General features: G+C 39.9%; 1 protein-coding gene across 2 annotated transcripts; it reads right to left on the reverse strand.

The window, feature by feature from the left end:
* Positions 1 to 147: 147 nt before the first annotated feature.
* On the reverse strand, positions 148 to 15,652 carry LOC135510226 (oocyte zinc finger protein XlCOF6-like). Of its 2 annotated transcripts, XM_064931019.1 has the most exons (3): positions 15,384 to 15,652; positions 6,261 to 6,710; positions 148 to 5,372 (listed from the first exon to the last, which is right to left on the reverse strand). In XM_064931019.1, exons 1-3 carry the CDS (start codon positions 15,547 to 15,549, stop codon positions 3,487 to 3,489), a joined length of 2,502 nt encoding a protein of 833 aa, XP_064787091.1. In that variant the 5' UTR covers positions 15,550 to 15,652; the 3' UTR covers positions 148 to 3,486. The 2 variants fall into 2 exon arrangements, with proteins under 2 accessions (XP_064787091.1, XP_064787092.1); XM_064931020.1 differs by lacking the exon at positions 6,261 to 6,710.
* Positions 15,653 to 19,336: the final 3,684 nt, after the last annotated feature.

Genomic DNA, 19,336 nt, shown 5'->3' on the forward strand with positions numbered 1-19,336 from the left:
TATATAATATATTACTGAATTTGATTTTTTAATTTTTTTAAATGCATTTTTTTTGTGAGGGAAAATCTGGTCTATATTGAGCAAGAAATGGTGGTCATTGCAACCACAATAAAATAATTGAACAAACACAACATGAGCAGATTAACTTGGTCAAAACATTTATTTATCTCTCAGAAAGAATGTTGGTACTTGTTTATTTTGATCCAAAGCCACGAATGAGCACGCAGCTTTATGCTGACAAATCCTCACTGGACTCTCTTCGTTCAGTTTCTGCTTTACATCAGAAGGACTCCGTGTTTCAGAAACTCACTGTATTTTTCATTAGGTATAATAGTTAGGTATCATAATCCATGACATTCAGCCGTCAGAAATGTCAGCCTTTAAATGCTTAATTATCCAAATGTTGAAAAGTGTGTGTGGGGCGACGGAGGGAAACAAAATGGTGCAGTTTGAGGACATGTGGAGGAGATGCAGGAGCTGGAGATGGAGGTGTGATGCAGGTGGGTCTGGAGATGGAGGTGTGAGCAGGTGGGTCTGGAGATGGAGGTGTGAGCAGGTGGGTCTGGAGATGGAGGTGTGATGCAGGTGGGTCTGGAGATGGAGGTGTGATGCAGGTGGGTCTGGAGATGGAGGTGTGAGCAGGTGGGTCTGGAGATGGAGGTGTGAGCAGGTGGGTCTGGAGATGGAGGTGTGAGCAGGTGGGTCTGGAGATGGAGGTGTGAGCAAGTGGGTCTGGAGATGTGAGCAGGTGGGTCTGGAGATGGAGGCGTGAGCAGGTGGGTCTGGAGATGGAAGTGTGAGCAGGTGGGTCTGGAGATGGAAGTGTGAGCAGGTGGGTCTGGAGATGGAGGTGTGAGCAGGTGGGTCTGGAGATGGAGGTGTGAGCAGGTGGGTCTGGAGATGGAGGTGTGAGCAGATGGGTCTGGAGATGGAGGTGTGAGCAGGTGGGTCTGGAGATGGAGGTGTGAGCAAGTGGGTCTGGAGATGTGAGCAGGTGGGTCTGGAGATGGAGGCGTGAGCAGGTGGGTCTGGAGATGGAGGCGTGAGCAGGTGGGTCTGGGCAGGTGTGATGTAGTTGTTGTTTGTATGTGTATGTTTTGAATTGTCTAAAAAATATAAAATAGAGAAACCAAAAGCCCACCTTACCAATTTTTCGAAAATCGTCAGTCCACATGTCGTGTGTGTTTGTGCCATTGTATTTATCCAAGTTCTCTTTCAACTCCAGGAGCAATTGTTTGTTGTTGTTGTCGCCTGATGCAGGACTCTGATGCCAGAGAAGAGAGACTATCAGACTGACAACACATCCATTCATTCAGGAAAATATAGTCCATTTCTGTCACAGTTTAGACAATGGATAAATCAGTGTTCTAACTCCTTGTGATCAGTGTGGTGCAATGACAGAATGCCACCATCTACTACAAACGGTCGCGGCATAAACGAGTATCCCTGTGCCACCACCGCGACGACCAGATGCTCTCAGACTATGAAAGAACACACAGTCAGATGCAGAGAACAGCTGGAGTAGTATCTGGGATAATCTATGTTTCCGTCAGCGCAAAAAGTCTAGGGACTGAAGGGCAGCATGGGCTTAGAAGGGTTGCAGCCAAGCTTCAGGGATTCATCCGATATCACATCAGTCACCGGCTTCATGAATAAGTGCATGGACAACTCCGTCCACACAAACCGTAGGTACATACGCCAACCAGAAGCATTACAGGCAACATCCGCACTGAACTGAAGACTAGAGCCGACGCTTTCAAGGAGCGAGACGTTTAGAAGGAGTTCTACACCCTCTGACGAATCATCAAAAAGGCAAAGCGTCAATATGAAGATAAGACGAAGATAAACTCCTACGACACTCTGACGCTCAGCTGCATTTATACGGTAAATTGTGCAATATTTAATATAATAAATAAGATTAACTATTCGAAATCTGTCTGAATTTGGGAGTGTTTACATTTCTCCAACCCTATCCCTCAGCTGTTTAGCAAAACAGTGGTGGGTTCCCACTTTGTAGTTGTTTTAACTGCAGAGGGGTATACTACAAAGCAGGATCGAAGAGTTAGCAAACTAACTTTGATAAGCAACCAGATGGGTACACTACAAAGCAGGATCAAAGAGTTAGCTAACAAACTTTGATATTTGTAAGTCACTCTGGATAAGAGCGTCTGCTAAATGACTTAAATGTAAATGTAAATGGGTACACTACAAAGCAGGATCGAAGAGTTAGCAAACTAACTTTGATAAGCAACCAGAGGGGTACACTACAAAGCAGGATCGAAGAGTTAGCTAACGAACTTTGATAAGCAACCAGAGGGGTACACTACAAAGCAGGATCGAAGAGTTAGCAAACTAACTTTGATAAGCAACCAAAGGGGTACACTACGTAGCTGGTTTGAGGAGTTAGCCAGCTAACTTTGATAAGCAACCAGAAATAACTATTGATTTTCTAATTCACTTAGTACCCTACACTAGATATATGTTTTTTGGGTTGTTGAGTCAATCAGACCATAACCCTTTCATGCTTATCTTTCTAAAACATTATTTGAGAATATTTTGGCAAGTTAAATGACTAACTTGCCAAATCATACATTGTAGTGTACACTTATGTTTGTAGTCTACACTTATGTTTGTAGTGTACACTTATGTTTATAGTGTACACTTATGTTTATAGTGTACACTTATGTTTGCAGTGTACACTTGTTTGTAGTGTACACTTATGTTTGTAGTCTACACTTATGTTTGTAGTCTACACTTATGTTTGCCCCTTTTAAAATGAAAAAGTAGCTACAGGAAAATTGTATACATTAGCTCAATAGTTTGACATCTTGCCTCCATTTATCAATCTATGCCATTTTAGTGTTTTACAATTCTCCAACCCCAATTCTCAAAACTCTTAGTTCCCTCTCTGTGTCTATGTCCTCAGTTGGTCCACAGGTGTATCTCAAAACTCTTAGTCCCCTCTCTGTGTCTATGTCCTCAGTTGGTCCACAGGTGTATCTCAAAACTCTTAGTCCCCTCTCTGTCTCTATGTCCTCAGTTGGTCCACAGGTGTATCTCAAAACTCTTAGTCCCCTCTCTGTGTCTATGTCCTCAGTTGGTCCACAGGTGTATCTCAAAACTCTTAGTCCCCTCTCTGTGTCTATGTCCTCAGTTGGTCCACAGGTGTATCTCAAAACTCTTAGTCCCCTCTCTGTGTCTATGTCCTCAGTTGGTCCACAGGTGGATCTCAATACTCTTAGTCTCCTCTCTGTGTCTATGTCCTCAGTTGGTCCACAGGTGTATCTCAATACTCTTAGTCCCCTCTCTGTGTCTATGTCCTCAGTTGGTCCACAGGTGTATCTCAAAACTCTTAGTCCCCTCTCTGTGTCTATGTCCTCAGTTGGTCCACAGGTGTATCTCAATACTCTTCGTCCCCTCTCCGTGTCTATGTCCTCAGTTGGTCCACAGGTGTATCTCAATACTCTTAGTCTCCTCTCTGTGTCCTCATTTACTTTCTTTGTGGTTGTTTTTGACATGCCTCAACAGATTAGTCTTCTGAGTGAATATTTTATCACAGACTGAGCAGCCATGTTGTTTCTCTCCTGTGTGAATCCGTTTGTGTTTGATTAAGTTTCTCTTGACACTAAATCTTTTCCCACAGTCACCACAGCTAAATGGTTTCTCTCCTGTGTGAGTCCGTATGTGTCTCCCCAGGACCACTTTCTGACTGAAGCTTTTCCCACAGTCGCCACAGCTAAATGGTTTCTCTCCTGTGTGAGTCCGTATGTGTCTCCCTAGGACCCCCTTCTGACTGAAGCTTTTCCCACAGTAACAACAGCTAAATGGTTTCTCTCCTGTGTGAGTCAGTATATGCTTATTTAGGTGGTCCTTCAGACTGAAACTTTTCCCACAGTCACAACAGCTAAATGATTTCTCTCCTGTGTGAGTCAGTATGTGCCTCCCTAGGACCCCCTTTTGACTGAAGCTTTTTCCACAGTCAAAGCAGATAAATGGTTTCTCTCCTGTGTGAGTACGTATATGATTATTTAGGTGGGCCTTCTGACTGAAGCTTTTCCCACAGTCTCCACAGCTAAATGGTTTCTCTCCTGTGTGAGTCAGTATATGCACAGTTAAGTGCTTCTTCAGACTGAAGCTTTTCCCACAGTCACCACAGATAAATAATTTCTCTCCTGTGTGAATCAGTATATGTGCCTTAAGGGACCCCTTCTGATTAAAGCTCTTCCCACAGTCACCACAAATAAATGGTTTCTCTCCTGTGTGAGTCAGCAGATGCACGGTTAAGTGTTCCTTACGATAAAAGTTTTTCCCACAGTCGCCACAGCTAAATGGTTTCTCTCCTGTGTGAGTCCATATATGTTTGTTTAGTGACCCCTTGTGTCTGAAACTTTTATCACAGTCATCACAGCTAAATGGTTTCTCCCCTGTGTGAATCAATATATGCCTCCCTAGGTCTCCCTTCTGACTGAAGCTCTTCCCACAGTAACCACAACTAAATGGTTTCTCTCCTGTGTGAATCAGTTTATGCATGGTTAGGTTATTCTTGATACTGAAGCTTTTCCCGCAGTCACCACAGCTGAATAATTTCTCCCCTGTGTGAGTCCGTATATGCATAGTTAGGTTCTCCTTGCGATAGAAGCTCTTCCCACAGTCGCCACAGATAAATGATCTCTCTCCTGTGTGCATCCTGATGTGTCTGGACAGATATTTCTTTAGTTTGAAGGTCTTGCCACAAACAGGACAGGTGAAAGGTTTCACACCGTGACAGAGTCGGACGTGGGCCTTTAGTTTACAGGTGGATTTGTACTGTTTATTGCAGAAGACACATTCACTGGGTCTCTTCTTGGTGAGAGTCACATGCTTCTGCAGATCAGCTTTCAGAGCAAAAGATTCACCACAGTCACGGCAGCTGTGAGTTTTTCTTGATGTGGTGCTGGGTTTGGAACAGTGTGTATCCAATGGTGGGCTACTGTCAAGTCCTACTGGGTCATTGCTTACGGCTGAGCTGTGGCTGGAGGCATTGTCTTGATTATCTGGAGGGTCACAGGGAATGTTGAGACCCTTAATGTGGGTCACAGTGCCAGAAGGTTTGCGATCCACTGGTTTAGAGTCTCTCTCTCTGTTCTCCACAGTCTTGGTTTGGTCCTCCTGATCACATTCACTTTTCATACAGGAAGTAGTGAATATGGAGTCTTTGGTAACAAAGAGCCCTTGAAGCTGCTCTTCCTCCTGACTGGTCCTGACTTCCTCCTGTTCCTCTTTAATCTGTTTGGTCTCTGGGTCCTTCTGTCCCAGACTGGGGCTCCACTCCTGCTCACAGTGCTGCTGTTCAGGGGGAACCTCCTCTTCAGAGACAGAGAGCTGCAGGGAGTCTGGAGGGAAGGAGAGGAGGAGCAGAGGTCATCTATAAACCACACAATTAAATAGAATAAATCATACAGGTGAATTAATCTCTATGATTTAAAAAATAAATTGTAAACATGCTTTTTTGGCATGGATGTCTATGAGCGACACAGCCTTTAAACACAGCCGTTAAACACAGCCGTTAAACACAGCCTTTAAACACAGCCGTTAAACACAGCCGTTAAACACAGCCGTTAAACACAGCCGTTAAACACAGCCGTTAAACATGTCTGAGTGAAGATAGCTAGGCATTTACTCTCATTCACTCGGGTTCTCATTCCTATTATGGAACACTGTAGCCTTGTTCCAGCCAGGTCAGCGGGGGGGGGGGTAAACACACCGCTGCCCACATGGACAAAAGCCCCGCCTACTTCCTGTATAACCAGTAAACAAAACATTGGTTTGTGTTTAAAAAAAAAAAACAATTAAAAAGTGTATCATTTGTATTTTTAAAAGTTATTTAGGAAAATGATGAATTTGTTATGTTCGAGGTTTCCAAACCCTTTATTACAATCAAGGATCAATTGTTTCTAGATAAACACATTTCACATTTTTACCAAATCATCGTCCTCAGCTAAAACAAAATGGACGTTGAATTACTTCCATGTAGCACTGGAGTCAGCAGGGAAACATAAGGATGAACTTTCTAGAAATAGAGTAAATTCAAATTTTATTCAACATTCGTCAATGGAAAAATGTGTGACGATGCTGTCCAAGCATTGGTACGTCAGTGTAACTTTTATCCAATCACAGTAAAATGATTTTTTAAAAGCTACTGCTTAAAATTGTCTGAAAGCCTAAAAGGTGTATTAATTTAGTAGAACTATAGCTAACTATCAGTAGATCTATGTACAAACCTATTCTACATAGCTGTATCTCTGGTGTCCTCTGCAGCAGTGTCCGTAGCCGATCATTCTCCTCCTGGTACTCTCCTACCGTTTTCTCAACTGCACCAAAAATCTCCACAGCAGCAGACGCCGTTAAACATTCATTTAAAAACACACGAAACAACTGTAGTTTAGATGTTTTCAGTGGACTGAGAGTTGGGTGTTCAGCTCGTACGGCTTCTTGACATGGGTCCTTCTGATCACATTCACTTTTCACACAGGAAGTAGTGAATATGGAGTCTTTGGTATCAAAGAGCCCTTGAAGCTGCTCTTCCTCCTGACTGGTCCTGACTTCCTCCTGTTCCTCTTTAATCTGTTTGGTCTCTGGGTCCTTCTGCCCCAGACTGGGGCTCCACTGCTGCTCACAGTGCTGCTGCTCAGGGGGAACCTCCTCTTCAGAGACAGAGAGCTGCAGGGATTCTGGAGGGAAGGAGAGGAGGAGCAGTGGTCATTTATATACTACAAAATTAAATAGAACACTTCAATTATAGATCTCTGATCTACAGTGCTTTCGGGAAGTATACATTACAGCCTTATTCAACAATATATATTTTTTAAAGTAAATCCTCAGCAATCTACACACAATAACCCATAATGACAAAGCGAAAACAGGTTTTTAGAAATTTGTGCAAAAAATAAAACGGAAATACTTTATTTACATACAGTACCGTTCAAAAGTCATTTGGACACCGACTCATTCAACAGTTTTTCTTCCTTTTTTACTAGTTTCTACATTGTAGAATAATCATGAAGACATCAAAACTATGAAATAACATATATGGAATCATGTAGTAACCAAAAACAAGTGTTAAAATAAATCAAAATATATTTGAGATTCTTCAAAGTAGCCACCCTTTGCCTTGATGACAGCTTTGCACACTCTTGGCCTTCTCTCGACCAGTCTTGAGGTCCTGTTTTTTGCTTTGTCATTATGGGGTATTGTGATGTCATTATGGGGTATTGTGATGTCATTATGGGGTATTGTGATGTCATTATGGGGTATTGTGATGTCATTATGGGGTATTGTGTGTAGATTGATGACGGGAGAAAAAAACAACAATTTAAACCATTTTAGAATAACGCTGTAACGTAACAAAATTAGGAAGAAAAATAATAATCAAGGGGTCTGAATACGTTCCACTGTAGATGCCTTTCTCATTATTTTAGAATGCAAAGATAAATACATTGGTTTTAGCTGTTCTCACTAACAGCAAATTATTCCATCTTGTTGTTATATTTAGCTAACCGTTTAATTTGTTTTAATGAATAAGAGTCACAAGGCTTTTGCTTTCTTGTAATGCAGATACATACACCACTAGAAAACAGCGTCTATTCATGGTCGAAAGTTTGCGAGGATAATTCTCAAGTCAAGTTAATGTTTTGATAAATGTTTGTGTGAAAAATGTTTTGGGGTTGTTTTGGGGTTCATGCTGTGGCTACGTCAGGAATTAGTTTCAGTTCTAAGTAACCGTTTCACAGTGATGTATTTCAGCAGTATGTATATATATAAACAACAACAACATCCCTGCTAACGCCTCCAAATATCAAACTTAGTTTGAAGTGTTTTTGAGAAAGTTTCAACTTGCAATGCAGCACTTCCTGTCGCGGTCCAACCGTTTCCATTCATGGATTTAGACACCGCTAGCTAATTATGCTAATTATTAATACTCTGAAGTAAACAATGGTTCATTGTAGATTCTGACACCATGGGCCTTCAGACACAAATCCATTGTAAGGGGCATTTCACCCCAAATAGGAATTCATCCCTTTGATAAACTGTCCTTTGAGGAGTTAGCCAGCTAACCATATTCACTTTGATAAACTGTCCTTTGAGGAGTTAGCCAGCTAACCATATTCACTTTGATAAACTGTCCTTTGAGGAGTTAGCCAGCTAACCATATTCACTTTGATAAACTGTCCTTTGAGGAGTTAGCCAGCTAACCATATTCACTTTGATAAACTGTCCTTTGAGGAGTTAGCCAGCTAACCATATTCACTTTGATAAACTGTCCCTGAAGGGTCCTACTTCGTCCTCTCTGCCACAACATATGAATTCAGACACTGGTCTCGTCACGGGGAAAAAAATATCACCATTGATGTATTGAGTCACCATTTTATTTCAGCGGGCTGTCTCTCGTTGAGATAACCTCTAAGTCTATTCACAGTAATATTGGGCTGGATGCTGACAGGAGAAAACTGCTGAATGATCAGAGGAATGATAGTCGAAGCGATTCTTTTTTTCGGGCTTATTTACAGAAAAACAAGTCTTGGATGCTTTGCAATAGGCAGGAAATACACAGCAGCCGACCAATGTGTGTGCAGCGCCCATCATTGTTGGCTCAATAACCCACTTTATTATTATTTATTTATTTAATATTTATTATTATTATTATTTATTTATTTATTTAATATTTATTATTATTATTATTATATATTATCAGGAAATATTCCTAAAGTATGTAAATCAGCTGTTGTTCTGTCTCTTCATAAGGACGGGGATGGTAGAGATCTTAATGATTTTCACCCCATTCCAAGGATTCCTTGTCTAGATACGATTCTAGAAGTCTTGGTAAAATGTACAACTTCGCTCTTTTTTTATCTGATAAATGTATTTTGGGTGTAAACCAATCAGGGTTTAGGGCTGGGCATCCAATCAGGGTTTAGGGCTGCGCATCCAATCAGGGTTTAGTCCTGGGCATCCAATCAGGGTTCAGTCCTGGGCATCCAATCAGGGTTTAGTCCTGGGCATCCAATCAGGGTTCAGTCCTGGGCATCCAATCAGGGCTCAGTCCTGCACTATTACAGCAACCACTGAGAATCTCAATACTTTAGACACTAAAATGACATGTGCTGCTTTGTTTGTGGACTTGTCTACAGCTTTTGATACTGTTGATCACGCTATTTAATTGAATAAAGTTGTCCTTGATAAGCCTGAGGTCTGACGCCTCTTCATGGTTTCATGACTATATCAGTGACAGGACTCATGACTCTGATTACCCCCCCCCCCCCCTGCTGACCTGGCCGAGACAAGGCTACAGTCTGATTCCAGATGAGAATTAAGGAAGTATCGGCAAGTAAAGGTTGGTTGAAAATGTACCGCGCTTTGAATGGAAACTACGTCGTAGGCAAATACAGATTAAAACTTTTGCATATCGAACCGTTGCACATCTAAAGTAATGATTTAGGCTGACAGGCGCCGCATTGGTCAAACCGACATCTGCATTGGGCCGTGCAGCATTTACGGTGATACGGCCTCTGCAGGTGTCAGGGCATTTATACTTCGCGGAACAACGCAGAGCTGTTGTGAAGGAAGTTGTCAAGGAAGTGGGTTTGTGTTTATACAGGACGTCCCGCCCTCACCTACCGTCGACCAATCATGTCAATGCGGAGCTATATGGCGCCATCCGCATTGTCACAAAATTTGAAAGGTGTACAGGTGTACAGAGCTCAATTACGTTTTTTTATTCATCATACAAAATTATCAATGACTCACATCCCTACATCAAACATGTCAAATATTATTATTATTATTATTATTATTAACAGGTATAAACAGAAAAATACTAAATAATACAAAAAATAATATATATATAAATATTATATTTTCTTCTTTTACATATGACAATTCTAGTCCAATTTTATTCACTCTGAAATTTGTTTTCAATGATCCAGGAATATGTTATTCTTGTTGTCTACTAAGGATAAATGTCTTTACAAGATACTTAAATTCAAATCAAAATTATTTGTAATTATGGTATAGAATTCTGGATGTTTTTGTTTGTGTATAAAGAATTCGGCAACAAGAATAAAACATATAAAAAAGCACAATCATTTCAATGGTCTTGTTGTCATTGCAATAGTAACATATACATACATATATATATTTATATGTGTATGTATGTATGTATGTATGTATGTATGTATGTACATATATATACACACACACACACACACACACACACACACATACAATATCCTTCATGTCAAAAACAGGGGTAGTGTTCAAAAAAGGTAAATAGGTATTATTATTTTAGTTTATTTTTTTAAATCTATCACAGATTTTCACCTCCACAGATATCAATATTAGCAAATTTGGACAACACAGAATTACATGGATATATCTTATAGTGCACTTCCTTAAATTTGTTTGGTAAACAATATTTGTAAGGCATCAACCAAGCTTTTTTTTCCAGACAATGTCTTGGTTCCGTGAATGGAAGAATGTGTCTTCTGTATTTGTTACAACAAGACTTCTTGAGTAAGCCCACGCCTTCCAAACGGAGTTCTGGGTCGTCGTCGTCGTCTCCAAAGCTAAGATGAGTTTTCATTAGTGTAGTTAGACCACTGGGAAAGGCTTTGATCACAGACATAAACTCTCTGAAAGGTATTGGAAACTCATTCAATGCTAGAATATTACCCCTGTTGTCGAAAATATCAAGAACCAAAGTCAATATTCCTCTCATGCCAGCTGGTGAAGAACAATGACTGATTCCTTTCAGTTATGTCTGAATTATTCCACAGAAGAGCTTTATGTGGGGAAAAATTGTGCAGGAAACATATTTTCCAGGACATTAAAGTTTGTTGGTGAAACCTAGCTAATTTAAGCAGGTAATCTTTCAGGGAAATAATTACATTTCAGTAAAAATTGACCTCCCAAACGCCCATCTTATTAAACACATCGTTTGGAATTAAATACCAAATTGATTCTGTATTGACCAAACATTTTTTCAACCAATTGATCTTGAAAATAAGAATTTGTTCTTAACTGACTTGCCTAGTTAAATAAAAAAATAAAATTAAAATAAAAGGTCAAATTAAAAAAGTGTTATTTATGTCAACAAAATCCAACCCTTCCAGACCGCCTTCAGCTCTTTTATTAGAGGACTGACTTTTTAAACGTTGTTTGATTTATTTTTTACAAGTCAAGAAAGGTCTTGTTGATCTCTTTACAGGTAGAAGGATTTACACAAAGATAATTAACAAAGTGAGACAGATCCTCTGCCTTGGACAGAAGTACTCTCCCAAGTAGAGACAGTCCCCCTGCCTTGGACAGAAGTACTCTCCCAAGTAGAGACAGTCCCTCTGCCTTGGACAGAAGTACTCTCCTAAGTATAGACAGTCCCCCTGCCTGGGACAGAAGTACTCTCCCAAGTAGAGACAGTCCCTCTGCCTTGGACAGAAGTACTCTCCCAAGTAGAGACAGTGCCTCTGCCTGGGACAGAAGTACTCTCCCAAGTAGAGACAGTCCCCTTGCCTTGGACAGAAGTACTCTCCCAAGTAGAGACAGTCCCTCTGCCTTGGACAGAAGTACTCTCCCAAGTAGAGACAGTCCCTCTGCCTTGGACAGAAGTACTCTCCCAAGTAGAGACAGTCCCTCTGCCTTGGACAGAAGTACTCTCCCAAGTAGAGACAGTCCCTCTGCCTTGGACAGAAGTACTCTCCCAAGTAGAGACAGTCCCTCTGCCTTGGACAGAAGTACTCTCCCAAGTAGAGACAGTCCCTCTGCCTTGGACAGAAGTACTCTCCCAAGTAGAGACAGTCCCTCTGCCTTGGACAGAAGTACTCTCCCAAGTAGAGACAGTCCCTCTGCCTTGGACAGAAGTACTCTCCCAAGTAGAGACAGTCCCTCTGCCTTGGACAGAAGTACTCTCCCAAGTAGAGACAGTCCCTCTGCCTTGGACAGAAGTACTCTCCCATGTAGAGACAGTCCCCCTGCCTTGGACAGAAGTACTCTCCCAAGTAGAGACAGTCCCTCTGCCTTGGACAGAAGTACTCTCCCAAGTAGAGACAGTCCCCCTGCCTTGGACAGAAGTACTCTCCCAAGTAGAGACAGTCCCCCTGCCTTGGACAGAAGTACTCTCCCAAGTAGAGACAGATCCCTTTGTAGACAATTATTACATATATTCACGGTTTTATACATTATAGGAGAGAAATTCACATGTTGTCTGACTAAGTGGTTTTTTGATAGATGTAAATCCTAAATATTTAACACAGTCCTTTTCAGGAATATTTTCTACTTGTTTAAATCTTCAGGATCATATAAAACATACGATTTCACATTTAGAAACGTTCAGTTTTAATCCTGATGCAATAGAGAATGCAGTTATAGCATTGAGGCTATGGGCGACCTGGTCTTCATCTCTTAAAGAGTAAAGAGTAGTATCATCAGCCAATTGGGACATTTTGATTTCTTTGGTAAAAAATTTTAAGCAATGCAGATTTGCATTATTCAGAATATCTAGAGATAGAAGTTCAACCAAAACCAAATAAAAAGAGCAAAATTGGGCATCCCTGTAATACACTATTTATAGTGAATCTTTTGGATGTATTAAGGTTTAGTAACACAGAACTATATATATATATATATATCTTTAAAACATGCGAATGACTGACATTTTATTTTTTACTGAAACCAAAAAAAGTTTAAGAGACCGAAACAGAAATTCATGTTCAATTGTGTCAAAGGTTTCTACAGAAGTCCAGAAATAAGACAACCGCATTTGGGTCAATTGCATCTCGACGGTCCAAGACATAAATCCTGTTTGAGTCTCATTTATAAATGGGATCTATTCCTTTCTTTAATCTTTTGGCGTAAACCAGAGCAATCCATTTGTGATCAGTATTTCATAAAGTAATTGATCTCCAATTGTCAATGAGAGAAGAGTCTTTATCAGGCTTCGGAATCAATTAAATAAGGCCCTGTTTCATAGTGGAGATCATTTCACCTTTTTCAATGCAATCTTGAAAAAAAATAGTGTGTTCTAGTAACTTCCAAAACTGTCTATAGAATTCAACTGACAGGCCATCAGGGCCAGGAGATTTCCCTTCTTTTTTCATTGAATTCAGAGCCTCTCTAATTTCTTCGATTGACACAGGTGAATCGCAAACTGAGTGGAAATCCATCCCCAATAACAGTAATATCATTCTGAATGGGGCAAATGTAGCTTTTTCACAACCATCTTCCTGAAATTGAGAGCTGTAAAGGTTTTCATAAAAGGAATTGACAACTGTTGATATTGTAATGGGATCTTTGCATAAAAACCTCATTCATTTTGAGTGCTGTTATAGATTTAAATTTTGTAGTTTCTCTTTTCAAGTGCAAAGAAATTAACCTGTTTCCTTTCCCCCTCCTTCAAGCCATTTTGCTCTTGATCTTTGACAGATCTGTGTAAAACTGTTCTAATTCTAGTTGTAAAGATTTAGATACAGACTCTTCTCCTTGAGATAGTTTTCTACAGAAAGATAATCTGTCAAGCTCATCAAAAACCTTTTTCTCTATGATTCTTCAGGTGCTTCAGCTCTTTGGCACATTTAATGGCTACAACTCTGACTTTATATTTGAAGAATTCTACTTCCTGGATCCAAATCTTCTCTTGCAAAAAAAAAAATATCTTTGGCTAACGATTTGATGTTTCCAATGAAAATAGGATCTTTAAGAAGTGTGTTGTTTAAAATTCCAATATCCTTGAATACAGTTAGATTTTTTTTAGTAGCTTTTAAATTCAGAGAAATCAAATGAGGATCAGAAAAGGGAGCCAACAGATGATCTGCATTTGTAACAAAACGGGGAGATTAGGATGACATCTATTCTAGATTTTGTAACAAAACGGGGAGATTAGGATGACATCTATTCTAGATTTTGTAACAAAACGGGGAGATTAGGATGACATCTATTCTAGATTTTGTAACAAAACGGGGAGATTAGGATGACATCTATTCTAGATTTTGTAACAAAACGGGGGAGATTAGGATGACATCTATTCTAGATTTTGTAACAAAACGGGGGAGATTAGGATGACATCTATTCTAGATTTTCGTGACATAGTTTTGTTGGCCCAGGTATGACCCTTTGCATCCGGATTGAAATAATACCAGGCATCAACAACAGAGATTATTGCATAATGTTGTGACGATATTGCTATTTTAAGAGCTTTGACTCATTCTAGGAGGAAAACGAACAGCAGATCCCATCAGGTGTTTCATTAAAATTAAAATTAGAGTATTTGTTTTGAGTAAACCCTCTCATTTACTAGGAAGTTGGGCAAAAAGGAGTCTTATATGAAGCATGTGTCCATACACATTACAGATGATGAAAATATAATTGTCAAGTTTAACAGTTACTATGACCCATCTCCCATCCTGTGAGGATATGGATTCTAGAATGTCCCCTTTAAAAACTTGTGAAGCTGTGGATTCTAGAATGTCCCCTTTAAAAACTTGTGAAGCTGTGGATTCTAGAATGTCCCCTTTAAAAACGTGTGAAGCTGTGGATTCTAGAATGTCCCCTTTAAAATCTTGTGAAGCTGTGGATTCTAGAATGTCCCCTTTAAAAACGTGTGATGCTGTGGATTCTAGAATGTCCCCTTTAAAAACTTGTGATGCTGTGGATTCTAGAATGTCCCCTTTAAAAACTTGTGAAGCTGTGGATTCTAGAATGTCCCCTTTAAAAACTTGTGAAGCTGTGGATTCTAGAATGTCCCTTTTAAAAACTTGTGAAGTTGTGGATTCTAGAATGTTGCCTGTAAACAGGTCGATAAGCGTCAGAACACCAGCAGAATGGTTTGATCCATGACTGAAATAGGCCATGCCTCCCCATTGTGACTTCCAAAATTGCAATCACTTTCACAGGAATGAGTTTCCTGAAGGACAAAATCTGCTTTATTGCGTTTACAACATAACAATAAAGCTTTTCTTTTGATCTTTTTTGTAAGATCTCTCAAACCCTTAGCATTTAGGCTAACGATATTGAGTGAGTTTAAAACAAGCTCCTACATAAAAAATATTTTAAAAAGAGACTAACTGGACAACAGGTGTGAACAAAACAAAAAACAAATCTGGCCTGTGTGTGCCTCTGGAGGGGTCGCGACCACATTTTCGAGTCAAGTATAAATAAGCTCTTAGCCTCCCTTAGACGTAACCGAGTGCAGATTGAAATACAGTTGCTATCAGCTTTTCGTCACAAAGACAACTGTAACATTACAACAAATAAAACATAATAATTCTTAAAATTGTTGAAATGGTGATCTCTTACAAGTTTCATTAATTGAGTAGAACTATAGCTAGCTATAGGTATAATTTAATACGTTTACAAACCTGTTCTACATAGTTGTATCTCCGGTGTGATCCGCAGCAGTCTCCGTAGCAGAGCATTTTCCTCCTGGTACTCCACTACCGTTTTCTCAACAGCTTCAAAAATATCCACATCAGCCGGCGTTAAGCGATCATTTAAAAACAAACTCAACAACTGTAGTTTAGACATTTTCAGTGGACTGGGTGTTTGGGTAGCCTATTTAGTTCAGTCGATATGTCTTTCTTTACTCCACAAAAGGAATGCAAAACCAACAAACTCATCTCCAATCCTACTTCCGTGTTGTAGTGAAATCATTTTTTAGAAAACTCAATGGTCCTAGTGAGGAGTCAGCAGCGCCCCCAGCTGGATGGAGGTTTACTGTGGAAGGCAACCTCCAGACCAGTAGTAAAGGCAAACGACGACGACATGTCGACAAACGGTGGTTGTCATCAGTATAGGATGATCTGGGAGAATCAATTATTAAAATCGGGAGTCGACTGAATATCATTACTCTATACAAGATTAAATTCATATCGTCAATGAGCCGCATTAGGTCAGAAGGGATAAGAAACACTATCGGAGAAATGCAATATGTTTTCTTGAAAGCATATTTGAAATAGATCAATATATATTTTTTTACTACTTTTACTACAAGATCTAGACCAGTAATAAATTCAGTCTGGGGTGTGGATAATTTCTGAAGGTGCCTATGACCGGTGTCGATTGCGTTATGTTTTGTAATGCTTATCCATGAACACAGGATCATGGTTCATATTTTATTCCTTGATAATGACAGGAAAAACTTCTATAAGCAAATGCTGTGATGCCCTACTTCTCCAACTCCTCTTCCACACGGGTCGACAATGTAACAACCTCGTTTCACCAAAGTGTATAATATAAGCTAGATGCAATGTACAGTATGAAATAATATTGTACATTATAGTCATTGTGTCACGAATCTCGCCGAAGATGGTGCCTCTTTCTGTTCGGGCGGCGCTCGGCGGTTGTCGTCTCTGGCCTATTAGCTGCCATCGATTCCCTTTCCGTTTGTTTCTGTTTATTGTGTTTAATTGGGTACACCTGTTTTGAGTTAGTGTTTGTTTGTAGGCTATTTGAGGGCACTAGGCCCGCTGGGTATTTGTGCGGGCTTGTTCTCTGTTATTTTGGTGTTGGTGTAGAAGTGTATTGCTCATTAATTTCCCGACAGTTTTAGTCCTGTGTATTTTGGACGGGTGGTTTGTTACGCCCTAGTGTTGGCATGTCCATGTCTCCGCTGTCGTTGGAATAAATAGATTCACGTACGACATTACCTGCTCTCTGCGTTGACTCCTCCACCGCACCATTTGTAGAAGTCATAACACTATGAGCTGGAATAGCCAACTGTCATAATGTATTATAATGTACAGTATAGCCTATGAGCTGGGTTAGCCAACTGTCATAATGTATTATAATGGACAGTATAGCCTATGGGGTTAGCCAACTGTCATAATGTATAATAATGTACAGTATAGCCTATGGGGCTAGCCAACTGTCAATGTATTATAATGTACAGTATAGCCTATGGGGCTAGCCAACTGTCATAATGTATACTAATGTACAGTATAGCCTATGGGGCTAGCCAACTGTCATAATGTATACTAATGTACAGTATAGCCTATGGGGCTAGCCAACTGTCATAATGTATACTAATGTACAGTATAGCCTATGGGGCTAGCCAACTGTCATAATGTATAATAATGGACAGTATAGCCTATGGGGCTAGCCAACTGTCATAATGTATACTAATGTACAGTATAGCCTATGAGCTGGGTTAGCCAACTGTCATAATGTATTATAATGTATAGTATAGCCTATGAGCTGGGTTAGCCAACTGTCATAATGTATTATAATGTATAGTATAGCCTATGAGCTGGGTTAGCCAACTGTCATAATGTATTATAATGTATAGTATAGCCTATGAGCTGGGTTAGCCAACTGTCATAATGTATTATAATGTATAGTATAGCCTATGAGCTGGGTTAGCCAACTGTCATAATGTATTATAATGTATAGTATAGCCTATGAGCTGGGTTAGCCAACTGTCATAATGTATAATAATGTACAGTATAGCCTATGGGGCTAGCCAACTGCCATAATGTATAATGATGTACAGTATAGCCTATGGGGCTAGCCAACTGTCATAATGTATAATAATGTACAGTATAGCCTATGGGGCTAGCCAACTGTCATAATGTATTATAATGTACAGTATAGCCTACGGGGCTAGCCAACTGTCATAATGTATAATGTACAGTATAGCCTATGGGGCTAGCCAACTGTCATAATGTATAATAATGTACAGTATAGCCTATGGGGCTAGCCAACTGTCATAATGTATAATAATGTACAGTATAGCCTACGGGGCTAGCCAACTGTCATAATGTATTATAATGTACAGTATAGCTTATGGGGTTAGCCAACTGTCATAATGTATTATAATGTACAGTATAGCCTATGGGGTTAGCCAACTGTCATAATGTATTATAATGTACAGTATAGCCTATGGGGCTAGCCAACTGTCATAATGTATTATAATGTACAGTATAGCCTATGGGGTTAGCCAAATGTCATAATGTTTTATAATGTACAGTATAGCCTATGGGGCTAGCCAACTGTCATAATGCATTATAATGTACAGTATAGCCTATGGGGTTAGCCAACTCATAATGTATACTAATGTACAGTATAGCCTATGGGGTTAGCCAACTGTCATAATGTATTATAATGTACAGTATAGCCTATGGGGTTAGCCAACTGTCATAATGTATACTAATGTACAGTATAGCCTATGGGGTTAGCCAACTCATAATGTATACTAATGTACAGTATAGCCTATGGGGCTAGCCAACTGTCATAATGTATTATAATGTACAGTATAGCCTATGGGGTTAGCCAACTGTCATAATGTATTATAATGTACAGTATAGCCTATGGGGCTAGCCAACTGTCATAATGTATAATAATGTACAGTATAGCCTATGGGGCTAGCCAACTGTCATAATGTATTATAATGTACAGTATAGCCTACGGGGCTAGCCAACTGTCATAATGTATAATGTACAGTATAGCCTATGGGGCTAGCCAACTGTCATAATGTATAATAATGTACAGTATAGCCTATGGGGCTAGCCAACTGTCATAATGTATAATAATGTACAGTATAGCCTACGGGGCTAGCCAACTGTCATAATGTATTATAATGTACAGTATAGCTTATGGGGTTAGCCAACTGTCATAATGTATTATAATGTACAGTATAGCCTATGGGGTTAGCCAACTGTCATAATGTATTATAATGTACAGTATAGCCTATGGGGCTAGCCAACTGTCATAATGTATTATAATGTACAGTATAGCCTATGGGGTTAGCCAAATGTCATAATGTTTTATAATGTACAGTATAGCCTATGGGGCTAGCCAACTGTCATAATGCATTATAATGTACAGTATAGCCTATGGGGTTAGCCAACTCATAATGTATACTAATGTACAGTATAGCCTATGGGGTTAGCCAACTGTCATAATGTATTATAATGTACAGTATAGCCTATGGGGTTAGCCAACTGTCATAATGTATACTAATGTACAGTATAGCCTATGGGGTTAGCCAACTCATAATGTATACTAATGTACAGTATAGCCTATGGGGCTAGCCAACTGTCATAATGTATTATAATGTACAGTATAGCCTAAGGGGCTAGCCTTGGGGGAATCGAGCCTTGGGGTACTCCCTTGGTGACAGGCAGTGGCTGAGATAGCAGATGTTCTGACTTTATACACTGCACTATTAGAGAGAGGTAGTTAGCAAACCAGGCCAACGACACCTCAGACACCAATACTCCTTCACCGGCCCACAAGAATGGAATGGTGTACTGTATCAAAAGCTTTGGCCAGGTCAATAAAAATAGCAGCACAACATTGCTTAGAATCAAGGGTA

Source organism: Oncorhynchus masou, chromosome 23 (assembly GCF_036934945.1).
Source record: "Oncorhynchus masou masou isolate Uvic2021 chromosome 23, UVic_Omas_1.1, whole genome shotgun sequence".
Classification (NCBI taxonomy): domain Eukaryota; kingdom Metazoa; phylum Chordata; class Actinopteri; order Salmoniformes; family Salmonidae; genus Oncorhynchus; species Oncorhynchus masou.

Coding starts and splice junctions, on each gene's coding strand:
- LOC135510226 (XM_064931019.1), bottom strand. CDS start 15,549: ATGTCTAAACTACAGTTGTTGAGTTTGTTTTTAAATGATCGCTTAACG. Junction 6,711..15,383: donor GATACAACTATGTAGAACAG/GTTTGTAAACGT, acceptor CCTTCCCTCCAG/AATCCCTGCAGCTCTCTGTC. Junction 5,373..6,260: donor GATACAGCTATGTAGAATAG/GTTTGTACATAG, acceptor CCTTCCCTCCAG/ACTCCCTGCAGCTCTCTGTC.